The 15,421-nt window shown below is 39.0% G+C and overlaps 1 protein-coding gene across 13 annotated transcripts in view; it reads left to right on the top strand.

The window, feature by feature from the left end:
• Positions 1–15,421, top strand: part of LOC128700440 (F-actin-monooxygenase Mical) — a 175,513-nt gene that overhangs the window by 133,959 nt on the left and 26,133 nt on the right. For 10 of the 13 annotated variants that reach the window (XM_070100158.1, XM_070100156.1, XM_070100157.1 and 7 more), the window contains 2 exons: positions 2,899–3,055; positions 4,202–4,252. The exons of 1 other annotated variant lie outside the window; for it this stretch is intronic. In XM_070100158.1, the coding sequence (XP_069956259.1) occupies positions 2,899–3,055; positions 4,202–4,252 (208 nt within the window). The remainder of the gene's footprint in view (positions 1–2,898; positions 3,056–4,201; positions 4,253–15,421) is intronic. 2 more of the 13 variants (XM_070100160.1, XM_070100159.1) reach the window with 1 other exon arrangement.

Below are 15,421 nucleotides of genomic sequence, written 5' to 3'. Positions count from 1 at the left end.
TATAACCACAAACTTCTGCCCCACATTCTAATACTGCATTTTTAAAACTATTCCAACCCTCTTCAACCCCCCCATTACTCATCTTTGCACTAGCCCACCTTTCTGCCAATAGTCGCTTATATCTCACCCGAACTTCCTCCTCCCTTAGTTTATACACTTTCACCTCCCTCTTACTTGTTGTTGCCACCTTCCTCTTTTCCCATCTACCTCTTACTCTAACTGTAGCTACAACTAAATATTGATCCGATATATCAGTTGCCCCTCTATAAACATGTACATCCTGGAGCCTACCCATCAACCTTTTATCCACCAATACATAATCTAATAAACTACTTTCATTACGTGCTACATCATACCTTGTATATTTATTTATCCTCTTTTTCATAAAATATGTATTACTTATTACCAAATTTCTTTCTACACATAGCTCAATTAAAGGCTCCCCATTTACATTTACCCCTGGCACCCCAAATTTACCTACTACTCCCTCCATAACATTTTTACCCACTTTAGCATTGAAATCCCCAACCACCATTACTCTCACACTTGATTCAAAACTCCCCACGCATTCACTCAACATTTCCCAAAATCTCTCTCTCTCCTCTACACTTCTCTCTTCTCCAGGTGCATACACGCTTATTATAACCCACTTTTCATATCCAATCTTTATTTTACTCCACATAATCCTTGAATTAATACATTTATAGTCCCTCTTTTCCTGCCATAGCTTATCCTTCAACATTATTGCTACTCCTTCTTTAGCTCTAACTCTATTTGAAACCCCTGACCTAATCCCATTTATTCCTCTCCACTGAAACTCTCCCACCCCCTTCAGCTTTGTTTCACTTAAAGCCAGGACATCCAGCTTCTTCTCATTCATAACATCCACAATCATCTCTTTCTTATCATCTGCACAACATCCACGCACATTTTTTTTTTTTCTCTCTCTCTCTCAACAAGTCGGCCGTCTCCCACCGAGTGCACATATATACATACATACATACATGTGTACATATATAGAGTATCCTAGAAGTCTGACACCATAAAGAAAAATACAGTGTACCCTTAATTCATTTATAATTAAAATTGAATGCCATTAACAGCCAGTGATTCATTTATTTATTGCAGAAATGCAAATCTAAGAGCATGCATTCTCAGTTATCCTATTAACTGGTCTTCTGCCAAAACTGTCTACCCTTCTAGCCTTTACAGATGCCATTGTGTTGAAACATCCCTTACATACAGCATTCCTAATATAACTTTTAGTCTAGGCTTTGTCTGTGTAAATGCCTTCCTTTCTCATTACATTGTCAAGTGCTCCAAACTTCAGAATACTCATGACATGACCTTGTTTTTATCATCTCCTCTCCCTACCTCTACACATTTCTATATTTTCATTACCTTTCCTGTCTTCTGCCTAGGTGGGTTCTGTCCTATGAGGGTTTTGTTCCACAGGGATTTATCCTACCCTTGTGGACAATTAGTTCTTTTGCAATGCTACTGTTCTCTTGTTCCTTAGACTTCCTCCACTATTTCTACTACTGCTTCTTTGCTAATACTCTATTCTCTACCCCTTTTTTTCACTATTACTATCACCTTATTGCCACCTCTATCACTGTTGCATTAATGTTACTGCTACTGCAGCTACCTCTACTACCACTACCACTACCATTACTGTTGCTGTCGCCACCACCTGTTCTTGTTCTACTACTTCTGTTCCCCTACCTCTTCTCATATCTATTCTGGCATCCTTCCCTTCATGTTTATCTGTGTGACTAGTTAATGGTCCAAGTCGGACTGAAATGTTGTCATAAGTTTCAATCTCCTATTAGAATCTCACCATGAATTTAGAGTTGTTTTGAACACATTTTACTGATATCAACAGTTATGCCTGTTGATTCTCCCAGTCAAGTGGAAATGAGGCTTCATACGACATTAAGCCTGTGAATTTCCCTGACTTAAAATGACAAATACAGTCACCATCATTTCTCTGAATACCTTGACCTTGTATGTGATGTATTTGCTTGCCTGTAAAATTCTTGCAACAGAAGTAAGGCTGATTCTTTGTGAATTAATTTTTCTCTAATTTTTGGAGCCTCATGGAACTGCTGAAGCAACATTTTTGCACTTTTATGGGTACAGGAGTGAGGATAATCAGTATGAGGTCTATCAGCAACACTTCAAGGATTTTTAATTCATCGTTGGAAAATTATACCAACAAATCATTTAGTGTGCTTTAACTTTTCAGGATGTTTTTTGTGCAATGGTTTATATAATTCTCTTTGGCTTTTTGTAAAAGCAAGTATTTTTATTCCAGGAATATGTAAAATCAGCCTAGAAATGGGTTTAGCTTTAGAAAAGTAGCACAAACATTTCTGTGCTCAGACTATTGAGAACTCTGTATATAAATGCATTTTAAAATGGGCTGAAGCTTTGATTATTTTGTTTTTAAGCTGAATTTTAACTACAGCTAGCCCTCCACTTTCACGAGTTCCACTTTCGTGAGCTTTGAACATTCGTGAATGCCCAGCTGCTTGTTTTTCGTGTGCTTTGTTAGGTTTTCCTGAGTTTAATGATTGTTCATGATTCATTAGGTTAAGGAAGCAGTATTTTTAGGCTAAGTAAGTGCTATTATTATATTTCCCTATAATATATGTGCGCATCAAAACATTTGCGAATGCTACAGTACTGTATTATTATATTTCCCTATATCATATTTGCACACCAAACATTCGTGAATTTTCAAGATTCGTGAGGTTCTTGATCCCCTAACCCTTACGAATGTGGAGGGCCTCCTGTAATGTGAACATCTGTTGCTCACATACTTTTCAGTGTTAATCATAATCTAGATACTCATTTCATAAATATTGAAATATATATCTGAATTTCATTCTACAGGTTGAAAAAAGTCGATCCAATAGTGCTGACATCCTTGGTCATGGAAGTACCAGTGAAACCCGTGCTGCCTTCTCCTTACCCACCTCTCCTTGCCGGCGTCCAATTCCCTTCTTACCTTCTTCCTTCACTAAAGCCTCATCACCACCTCAAGCATCAGGTGACTAACCTCTAATAAGCTTGTAACTGTGTATTTATCAGTGATGTTGATGCAACTTTACCACTTAATATGTCATACTTGGATGACTGCTTAAGCATTTCAGGTTTTGGTTGCAGTTGCCATTGGGGGGGGTCACTGTATCACATAGGTGCTACTGTTATACAGGTACCACTGTATTACATGAGGGCCACATACCACATGGACTCCTTGCTGCTTAATACAACAATACATTCAGCTTGCTCTGTCATCTGGATAGATGCTTACATTATTGATATGATAGAGGATAGTGTGTGCTGGCTACACATACCAAAATAAATATTGTGATGCATATTTGATCTCTGTTACTCAGAAGATGAAAGTGTAAATGGTACAGGATTAGCATTATGCTATATTTTGTGCAATCACATTTCCTATTTTTACATGGAATTTTAAGAAAATGTATGATATTTTTTATTATATTTTGGTATGTAGAAATTGTGGCATTGTGGTTTTCAAAAATAATTTGTTTGGTATTAGTATTAGCTGTTTAGTGTTGGTACCAGTTGTAGGAAGCTTTATTAGCAATTTAATATTTTAATTCTGTGTTTTTATTAGCTATTTTAATATTTGTGAGAATTACAGTATAATATAGTAGAGTATATCAGATGTTAGATATTTGCATTGTATCTGGTTATTTTTATTAATGCAATTTTTTAATCAGATTTTATTTTAGTATGCTATATCTTTGTCATTTTATTTGCTGCACATGCTATGTTTATTATGATAATTTTGTAATTTTGTATAGCACATTAATCTTTCTTATTTCACTATTTATATAACTTTCAAATTCAGCTCTGATGCTCCTAATTGTATGTTCTAATCCATTCTTACACTCTCCACTCTTGAAATCTCCTAGTTAAAGGAAAAAATAACTTCCTTAAATTGAGTCATCCCATTATATGTTTGGTACCTGTGGTCCCTTTTTTCATGTTCACCTTCATAATCTGCATCTTTATTACTTGTCTAATCTCTTACCCTACCTGTCTCATTGTGTTACTGTCTCATGTCTGGTGATGTATCCTGTTTATTCAACTTGTACCTGCATCCTATGGTGTGTGTTCCTCTGATTGTATGCCTGGCCTGTCCACATGCTGTCTTTGAGAGCAGGATCCACCTATTCCTCTTCCCAAGTGCGCCTCACCACCCCAAGAATTGAAGGTACAGTATAAAACCTACTCCCATTTCCCTAGCCTGTGTGGACTTGTTCTCTTAACTTCCTACTTTTGGCTTAAGCAATTAATACTTTGTATAGCTTAGTTGACAACCATTTTTTTTCGGTACTTGGATATATATCCACCTTCTTTGTATGTGAAGCACATCAAGCACCTAACAATGTTTGGAAGAAGTTACTATTTTTCTGAATTTTTTTATATGGCATTGGGAGATTCATTTTATATCATAATATCTACTGAAGAAACTGGCTCATTTATTAGTTTGCCTTTCTTATTCAAACTTTTGGAACTATTTGCCTTGATTAGAAACAAATTCACATTGAATCACTTCTTTGTTTTTATTGATTGTGTTGCTACTACTGATAAGTATTTTGCTTGTACAGTGGACCCCCGCTTAACGATCACCTCCAAATGCGACCAATTATGTAAGTGTATTTATGTAAGTGCGTTTGTACGTGTATGTTTGGGGGTCTGAAATGGACTAATCTACTTCACAATATTCCTTATGGGAAAAAATTCAGTCAGTACTGGCACCTGAACATACTACAGGAATGAAAAAAGTTCGTTAACAGGGGGGTCCACTGTACTTTCTTATTCTTCTGACAGGTGTGGTTTTAATATACTTGAGCACTGCATAATGTTTTGCATCCAGTGTAGCCACATAACAGGTGGTTGGCATGACTAGGTTGAGTGCTGGTAAAGTTTGTGTTTCTTGAGTGTTTTGTAGCTGCCTTTTGTGTTGCACCAACTTAGCGTCTACTTTATAGTGTGCATATACATGTACCCTATTGAACACTGTCTTTTTTCTCTTATTGCACTGCTTAGAAAATATAATACTGGAGTTGCAATGTTATTTCTTGTTTTGTTTTAAGACCATGAAAGTATTTTGACATTAATGTTTGATAATAGTTTATATTATTTGAATAATATTATAACTAATAGGTAGTAGGTTGGTAGATAGCAACCACCCAGGGAAGTACTACCGGCTTACCAAATGAGTGTAAAACATAAGCCTGTAATTGTTTTGCATGTTGTTAGGATTGCTGGTCTCTTTCTGTGTCATAAACATGCAAGGTTGAAGATATGTCTTGCTACTTCTACTTACACTTAGGTCACACTACACAAGCATGTACAAGCATATATATACTAACCCCTCTGGATTTTCTTCTGTTTTCTTCCTAGTTCTTGTTTTTGTTTTTTCTGCTTATCTCCATGGGGAAGTGGAACAGAATTCTTCCTCCGTAAGCTATATGTGTCGTAGGAGGCGACTAAATGCCGGGAACAATGGGCTAGTAACCTCTTCTCCTGTATAAATTACTAAAAACAAGAAAAAGAAAAACTATAACATTGGGTTGTTTGAATGTGCATGGATGTATTGCAGATGATAAGAAAGAGATGATTGCTAATCTTATGAGTGAAGAGCAGTTGAATGTCCTAGCCCTAAGTGAATCAAAGCTGAAGGGGGTAGGCAAGTTTCAGTGGGGAGAAATAAATGCAATTAAGTCAGGAGTATCTGAGAGAGTTAGAGCTAAGGAAGGGGTAGCAATAATGTTGAAGTATCAGTTATGGAGAGAGAAGAGGGAATATAAATGCATAAATTCATGTATTACATGGATTAAATAAGGGTCGAATGTGAAAAGTGGGTCATAATAAGAGTGTATACACCTGGAGAAGAGAGAGAGAGAGAGAGAGAGAGATTTTGGGAGATGCTAAGCAAGTGTGCAGCAACTTCTGAGCCAAGCGAGAGAGTAATTGTGGTAGGGGACCTAAATGCTAAAATAGGAGAAGCATTTATAGAGGGTATGGTAGGTAAGTTTGGGGTGCCAGGTGTAAATGATAATTGGGAGCATTTGATTGAACTTTGTATAGAAAGAGGTTTGGTTATTGGTAATACATATTTTAAGAAAGAGGATAAATAGTACACTGGTACCCCGAGTTTTGAACTGCTCCCAACTTGACCGATTATGTAAGTATATTATAGCTCTTGTTCTTCTTTAATTCTTCTATTGTCCATGGGGAAGTGGAAAAGAATCTTTCCTCCGTAAGCCATGCGTGTCGTATGAGGCGACTAAAATGCCGGGAGCGATTGGCTAGTAACCCCTTCTCCTGTAGACATTTACTAAAAAAGAGAAGATGAAAAACTTTATAAAATTGGGATGCTTGAATGTGCGTGGATGTAGTGCGGATGACAAGAAACAGATGATTGCTGATGTTATGAATGAAAAGAAGTTGGATGTCCTGGCCCTAAGCGAAACAAAGCTGAAGGGGTTAGGGGAGTTTCGGTGGGGGGAAATAAATGGGATTAAATCTGGAGTATCTGAGAGAGTTAGAGCAAAGGAAGGGGTAGTAGTAATGTTGAAGGATCATTTATGGAAGGAGAAAAGAGAATATGAATGTGTAAATTCAAGGATTATATGGATTAAAGTAAAGGTTGGATGCGAAAAGTGGGTCATAATAAGCGTGTATACACCTGGAGAAGAGAGGAATGTAGAGGAGAGAGAGAGATTTTGGGAGATGTTAAGTGAATGTATAGGAACCTTTGAAGCCCTTGTGGCTTAGCGCTTCTTTTTGATTATAATAATAATAATAGGAACCTTTGAACCAAGTGAGAGAGTAATTGTGGTAGGGGACCTGAATGCTAAAGTAGGAGAAATTTTTAGGGAGGGTGTGGTAGGTGAGTTTGGGGTGCCAGGTGTAAATGATAATGGGAGCCCTTTGATTGAACTTTGTGTAGAAAGGGGTTTAGTTATAGGTAATACATATTTTAAGAAAAAGAGGATAAATAAGTATACAAGATATGATGTAGGGCAAAATGACAGTAGTTTGTTGGATTATGTATTGGTAGATAAAAGACTGTTGAGTAGACTTCAGGATGTACACGTTTATAGAGGAGCCACAGATATATCAGATCACTTCTTAGTTGTAGCTACACTGAGAGTAAAAGGTAGATGGGATACAAGGAGAATAAAAGCATCAGGGAAGAGAGAGGTGAAGGTTTATAAACTAAAAGAGGAGGCAGTTAGGGTAAGATATAAACAGCTATTGGAGCATAGATGGGCTAATGAGAGCATAGGCAATGGGGTCGAAGAGGTATGGGATAGGTTTAAAAATGTAGTGTTAGTGTTCAGCAGAAGTTTGTGGTTACAGGAAAGTGGGTGTGGGAAGGAAGAGGAGTGATTGGTGGAATGATGATGTAAAGAGAGTAGTAAGGGAGAAAAAGTTAGCATATGAGAAGTTTTTACAAAGTAGAAGTGATGCAAGGAGGGAAGAGTATATGGAGAAAAAGAGAGAGGTTAAGAGAGTGGTGAAGCAGTGTAAAAAGAGAGCAAATGAGAGAGTAGGTGAGATGTTATCAACAAATTTTGTTGAAAATAAGAAAAAGTTTTGGAGTGAGATTAACAAGTTAAGGAAGCCTAGAGAACAAATGGATTTGTCAGTTAAAAATAGGAGAGGAGAGTTATTAAATGGAGAGTTAGAGGTATTGGGAAGATGGAAGGAATATTTTGAGGAATTGTTAAATGTTGATGAAGATAGGGAAGCTGTGATTTCGTGTATAGGGCAAGGAGGAATAACATCTTGTAGGAGTGAGGAAGAGGTAGTTGTGAGTGTGGGGGAAGTTCGTGAGGCAGTAGGTAAAATGAAAGGGGGTAAGGCAGCCGGGATTGATGGGATAAAGATAGAAATGTTAAAAGCAGGTGGGGACATAGTTTTGGAGTGGTTGGTGCAATTATTTAATAAATGTATAGAAGAGGGTAAGGTACCTAGGGATTGGCAGAGAGCATGCATAGTTCCTTTGTATAAAGGCAAAGGGGACGAAAGAGAGTGCAAAAATTATAGGAGGATAAGTCTGTTGATTATACCTGGTAAAGTGTATGGTAGAGTTATTATTGAAAGAATTAAGAGTAAGACGGAGAATAGGATAGCAGATGAACAAGGAGGCTTTAGGAAAGGTACGGGGTGTGTGGACCAGGTGTTTACAGTGAAACATATAAGTGAACAGTATTTAGATAAGGCTAAAGAGGTTTTCGTGGCATTTATGGATTTGGAAAAGGCGTATGACAGGGTGGATAGGGGGGCAGTGTGGCAGATGTTACAGGTGTATGGTGTAGGAGGTAGGTTACTGAAAGCAGTGAAGAGTTTTTATGAGGATAGTGAGGCTCAAGTTAGAGTATGTAGGAAAGAGGGAGATTATTTCCCAGTAAAAGTAGGCCTTAGACAAGGATGTGTGATGTCACCGTGGTTGCTCTTTGCTGATGACACTGTGCTCTTGGGAGATTCTGAAGAGAAGTTGCAGAGGTTGGTGGATGAATTTGGTAGGGTATGCAAAAGAAGAAAATTAAAAGTGAATACAGGAAAGAGTAAGGTTATGAGGATAACAAAAAGATTAGGTGATGAAAAATTGGATATCAGATTGGAGGGAGAGAGTATGGAGGAGGTGAATGTATTCAGATATTTGGGAGTGGACGTGTCAGCGGATGGGTCTATGAAAGATGAGGTGAATCATAGAATTGATGAGGGGAAAAGGGTGAGCGGTGCACTTAGGAGTCTGTGGAGACAAAGAACTTTGTCCTTGGAGGCAAAGAGGGGAATGTATGAGAGTATAGTTTTACCAACGCTCTTATATGGGTGTGAAGCATGGGTGATGAATGTTGCAGCGAGGAGAAGGCTGGAGGCAGTGGAGATGTCATGTCTGAGGGCAATATGTGGTGTGAATATAATACAGAGAATTCGTAGTTTGGAAGTTAGGAGGAGGTGCGGGATTACCAAAACTGTTGTCCAGAGGGCTGAGGAAGGGTTGTTGAGGTGGTTCGGACATGTAGAGAGAATGGAGCGAAACAGAATGACTTCAAGAGTGTATCAGTCTGTAGTGGATGGAAGGCAGGGTAGGGGTCGGCCTGGGTAAGGTTGGAGGGAGGGGGTAAAGGAGGTTTTGTGTGCGAGGGGCTTGGACTTCCAGCAGGCATGCGTGAGCATGTTTGATGGGAGTGAATGGAGACAAATGGTTTTTAATACTTGACGTGCTGTTGGAGTGTGAGCAAAGTAACATTTATGAAGGGATTCAGAGAAACCGGCAGGCCAGACTTGAGTCCTGGAGATGGGAAGTACAGTGCCTGCACTCTGAAGGAGGGGTGTTAATGTTGCAGTTTAACCCTTTGAGGGTCCGTCCCGTAGATCTACGGCTTTACATTCAGGGTCCAAACCGTAGATCTACGTCATGAGCTCAGCTCACTCTGATAAACTGTGAGTGGTACATTTGGGCCTAGATATGAGAGAAGACATCTATGTGGTATGTGTGCACCACATAAAACAGATCCTGCAGCATGCTGTGTATAATGAGAGAAAAAAACTGAAATCATGATTTTTCGATTAAAACAGCGACTTTGCAGTGTTTTTTTGTATGTTTTTTATAGTTCTATTTGCGATTTCTTGGTCTCATTTGATAGAATGGAAGACATATTACAGAAATAGAGATGATTTTGATTGGTTTTCACACTGGAAATGGCTTGAAACTGAGCTCAAAGTAGCAGAAATGTTAAATTTTTGCCGATATTCAAGAGTAAACAAACGACCTCACACGTCTAATACACGCCAGCTGGTGGGTCTAATATGCATTCACAAATATGGTGATGATATTTATACAATTATTACAGTATTGCATAACAGTAAATCTTCTATTTTTTGGTGTGAATAAAAATTCATTATGTGAATAAAAAATCAAAATGGAATTTATTTGTAAAGCCTCAAAACGTAATTAATGAACAGAGGAAATGTTAGTTTAGTTCCAGGAATTCTTACATTGTTTATTCTGGACCCTATTTTGAAATTGGAATATTTTGAACTTTGTGTTAAATTGGCCAAATTAACAATTTCCGATCACTTTAATTTGTAGTTGAAACAGTTGACTTGGCCATTTCTTGTGCTCAATCGATAGAATAGAAGTAATACTAGTGAAATAGCTAAGAATTTGGTTGACTGGAATAATGTAATTGGCCTAAAATGGGAGTCAAAGTCGGGAAAATCGCCGATTCGTAAATATCGCTGACACATCAAAATTCGCGAGAGCATAATTTCGTCAATTTTCCATCAAATTTCATACTTTTTGTTTTATTACCTTCACAAAAAGATTCTCTACCATTTCATAAGAAAAAATAACAAATTTTTTTTTTTTTAAATTCTTGGACACTGGGGCACCACTTCAGATTTGGGCCTTGGACCCTGAAGGGGTTAAAAACTGTGGTGTAAAGCACCCTTCTGGCAAGACAGTGATGGAGTGAATGATGGTGAAAGTTTTTCTTTTTCGGGCCACCCTGCCTTGGTGGGAATCGGCCAGTGTGTTAAAAAAAAAAAATAATACTGTAATTATTTTAAGTGCTTTTGTAAGTGTATTTTTGGGGGTCTGAAACAGACTAATCTAATTTACATCATTCCTTATAGGAACAAATTCGTTCAGTAACAGCACTTGAACAGCCTTCTGGAACAAAGAAAGTTCGAAACTCAGGGTACCACTGTATACAAGATATGATGTAGGGCAAAATGACAGTAGTTTGTTGAACTACATATTGGTAGATGAAAGACTGTTGGGTGGACTTCAGGATGTACACGTTTATAGAGGGGACACAGATATATCATATCACTTTTTAGTTGTAGTTACAGTGAGAGTAAAAGGTAGATAGGATACAAGGAGAATAGAAACAGCAAGTAAGAGAGAAGTGAAGATTTATAAACTAAAGGAGGAGGCAGTTAGGGTAAGATATAAACAACTGTTGGAGGACAGATGAGCTAGTGTGAGTACAGTGGACCCCCGGTTAACGATTTTAATCCGTGCAAGAGGGGTAATTGTTATGCGAAATAATCGTTATGTGAATGAATTTTCCCCATAAGAAATAATGGAAATAAAATTAATCCGTGCAAGACACCCAAAAGTATGAAAAAAAAAAATTTTACCACATGAAATATACATTTTCCCACACACAAAGAGAAGGATACATGCACAATAGTAGAGTAGTACATGCACAGTATATATTGTGCATGTACTACTCTACTAAATGAAGAATAAATGACACTTACCTTTATTGAAGATGCAGCAATGACTGATGAGACACTGTGTCCTGGGAGTGCCTTTTCCTCCTGAGTACTGTAGGTCCTGTTTGGCATTTTCTTCCAGAACAGGCCTTATCACACTGTGTATGCCACTACGATTCTTAAATCTCTCAAACCAACCTTTGCTGGCTTTAAATTCACCAATATGAGCACTAGTTCCAGGCATTTTTCCCTGTTCACCTGGGTGTTAGTCGACTGGTGTGGGTTGCATCCTGGGAGACAAGATTAAGGACCCCAATGGAAATAAGTTAGACAGTCTTCAATGACACTGACTTTTTTGGGTTATCCTGGGTGGCAAATCCTCTGGGGTTAATTGTTTCTTGGTATTCTCAATAAGCCACACCAACAACGGTGCTACAGCAGCAGCAGCAGCTGACGGTGGTACAGCAGCAACAGACGTTGGTACAGCAGCAACAATGCTACAGCAGCAGCAGACGATGCTACAGCAGCAGCAGCAGCAGACGATGCTACAGCAGCAGCAGCAGCAGCAATGCTACAGCTGCAGCAGACGATGCTACAGCAGCAGCAGACGATGCTACAGCAGCAGCAGCAGCAGCAGACAATGCTACAGCAGCAGCAGACGATGCTACAGCAGCAGCAGCAGCAGCAGACAATGCTACAGCAGCAGCAGACGATGCTACAGCAGCAGCAGCAGCAGACGATGCTACAGCAGCAGCAGCAGCAGCAGACAATGCTACAGCAGCAGCAGATGATGCTACAGCAGCAGCAGCAGCAGACGATGCTACAGCAGCAGCAGCAGCTGACAGTGCAGCAGCAGCAGCAGCAGCAGCTGTACCACCAATAGTAGCGATACTTATCAATGATCTTTTTCTTCTTCTCTATTGTAATTCTCACCCTTATTGCTGTAGGGTTGGCACTAGAAGCTTTCTTGGGGCCCATGGTCACTTATTTTCCAGAAAAAGCACCGAAAACACTGTAATAATACGAAATATTCCGATTGTATGCTTGGATGTTACCGCGGAGGCTGGCTGGTAAACAATGCCACCGGCGGAACATGTGAGCGTGGCTCAGGCCGCACATTGGACGCGTCTCGGAGGAAAATCGGTTAGCGGGTTTTTAAGCGGTATGTGAGGCAAAATTTTTGCAATTAAAGTAAGCGGTATGCGAAATAATCGCTATGTGATGCCATCGTTATGCGGGGGTCCACTGTATAAGCAATGGGGTAGAAGATGTATGGGGTAAGTTTAAGGATATAGTATTAGTGTTCAGCAGAAATTTGTGGTTTCAAGAAAGTGGGTGCGGGAGGGAAGAAGAGCGATTGGTGGAATGATGATGTACAGATAGTAGTAAGAGAAAAAAGTTAGCATATGAGAGGTTTTTACAGAGTAGAAGTGATGCAAGGAGAGAGGAGTATATGGAGAGAAAAAGAGAGCAAATGAGAGTGGGTGAGATGTTATCAACAAATTTCGTTGAAAATAAGAAGTTTTGGAGTGAGATGATTAAGTTGAGAAAGCCTAGAGAAAGAATGGATTTGTTAGTTAAAAACAGGAGAGGACAGTTATTAATCCTTTGACTGTTTCGATGGTATATATATGTCTTATGAGCCGCCGTGCTTGACGTATATATACTCAAAAATTCTAGCGGCTTCAAATCAAGCAGGAGAAAGCTGGTAGGCCCACATGTGAGAGAATGGGTCTGTGTGGTCAGTGTGCACCATTTAAAAAAATCCTGCAATACGCAGTGCATAATAAGAAAAAAAAAACTACCGTTTTTTTTTTTATTAAAACGCCGACTTTGTGGTGTATTTTCATATAGTATTTATGGTTGCATTCTCGTTTTCTTGGTCTCATTTGATAGAATGGACAACATATTATAGAAATAGAGGTGATTTTGATTGGTTTTACTATGAAAAGAACCTTGAATTGGAGCTCAAAGTAGGGGAAATGTTTGATTTTTGCCGATAATCAAAAGTAAACAAATGATGCCATTGTCCAATAAATGTCCAACTAGCCATTCTAATATGCAGTTATGAATGGGTTGACATTATTTATACAATTATTACAATATTGCAGTAGTCTGCATAACAGTAAATCTTCTATTTCTTGTTTGAATAAAAATTCAAAATAGAAAGCAAGAATAATATCAGAGAGGCCTGGAGATGTGACTGATGAACAAAGAAAATGTTATTTTAGAGCCAGGAATGTCTGCATTGTTCATTCTGGACCCTATTTTGAAATTGGCATATTTTTTAATTTGTGTGAAATTGACCGAATTGCAAATTTTTGACCACGTTATTGGGTAGTTGAAATCGGTAAATGGGCAGTTTCTTGTACTCAATCAATAGAGCAAATGGAGTTCTAAAGAAATAGCTATGAGTTTGGTCAACTGGAACAATGGAATTAGCCAAAAATAAGGCTCAAAGTGGGCGAAATTGCCGATTCATAAATATCACCAAGGTTGCTAACTTCACGGGAGCATAATTCCGTAAGTTTTCCATAACATTTCGTTCTTTTGGTGTCATTACCATCAGGAAAAGATTCTCTATCATTATCTCTCTCTCTGTCTCTCTCTCTCTCTCTCTGTCTCTCTCTCTCTCTGTCTCTCTCTCTCTCTGTCTCTCTCTGTCTCTCTCTGTCTCTCTCTGTCTCTCTCTCTCTCTCTCTCTCTCTCTCTCTCTCTCTCTCTCTCTCTCTCTCTGTCTCTCTCTCTCTCTCTGTCTCTCTCTCTGTCTCTCTCTCTCTGTCTCTCTCTCTCTCTGTCTCTCTCTCTCTCTCTCTGTCTCTCTCTCTGTCTCTGTCTCTCTCTGTCTCTCTCTCTCTGTCTCTCTCTCTCTCTCTCTGTCTCTCTCTCTCTCTCTCTCTCTGTCTCTCTCTCTCTCTCTCTCTGTCTCTCTCTCTCTCTCTCTCTCTCTCTCTCTCTCTGTCTCTCTCTCTCTCTCTCTCTCTCTCTCTCTCTCTCTCTCTCTCTCTCTCTCTCTCTCTCTCTCTATCTCTTTTTTACACAGGGTTTGTCAAGGTTAAGGATCCCTAGCTCTTATGAGCCACCGTGCTTGACGTATATATATACTCAAAAATTCTCTCTCTCTCTCTCTCTGTCTGTCTGTCTGTCTCTCTCTACACCAGGAGACACCCCAAGATTTGGGGTTTCTACAGTCAAGGGATTAAATGGAGAGTTACAGGCATCGGGAAGATGGAGGGAATATTTTGATGAATTGTTAAATGTTGAAGAAGATGGAGAAGCTGTGATTGTATATAGAGCAAGGAGGAATAACATCTTATAGGAGTGATGAAGAACCAGTTGTGAGTGTGGGGGAGATGCATGGGGCAGTGAGTAGAATGGAAGGGGGTAAAACAGCTGGGATTGATGGGATAAAGATAGAAATGTTAAAGGCAGGTGGGGATACATTTTTGGAGTGGTTAGTGTTTTTATTTAATAAATGTATGGAAGAGGGTAGGTACCTAGGGATTGGCAGAGAGCATGCATAGTTCCTTTGTATAATGGCAAAGGGGACAAAAGAGTGTAAAAATTATAGGGGAATAAGTCTGTTGAGTATACCTGGTAAAGTGTATGGTAGTTATTATTGAAAGAATTAAGAGTAAGATGGAGAGCAGGATAGCAGATGAACAAGGAGGCTTTAGGAAGGGTAGGGGGTGTGTAGACCAAGTGTTTGCAGTGAAACATATAGGTGAACAGTATTTAGATAAGGGTAAAAAGGTATTTGTGGCATTATGGATTCGGAAAAGGCATATGATAGGGTGGATAGAGGGGCAATGTGGCAGAAGTTGCAAATGTATGGAATAGGAGGTAGGTTATTGACAGCGTTGAAAAGTGTTTACCAGGAAAGTGAGGCTCAGGTTAGAGTATGTAAGCAAGAAGGAGATTATTTCCCAGTAAAAGTAGGCTTTTGACAGGGATGTGTGATGTCACCATGGTTGTTCAGTATATTTATAGGTGGAGTTGTAAGAATAGTGAATGGTCAAGTGTTGGTAAGAGGTGTGGGGTTAAAAGATAAAGAATTTAACACAAAGTGGGAGTTGACAGTTGCTTTTTGCTGATGACACTGTGCTCTTGAGAGATTCTGAAGAGAAGTTGC

Source organism: Cherax quadricarinatus, chromosome 71 (genome assembly GCF_038502225.1).
Source record: "Cherax quadricarinatus isolate ZL_2023a chromosome 71, ASM3850222v1, whole genome shotgun sequence".
Lineage (NCBI taxonomy): Eukaryota > Metazoa > Arthropoda > Malacostraca > Decapoda > Parastacidae > Cherax > Cherax quadricarinatus.
The sequence above is the reverse complement of the archived record's forward strand: the minus strand, read 5'-3'. Positions and strand labels throughout refer to the sequence as shown.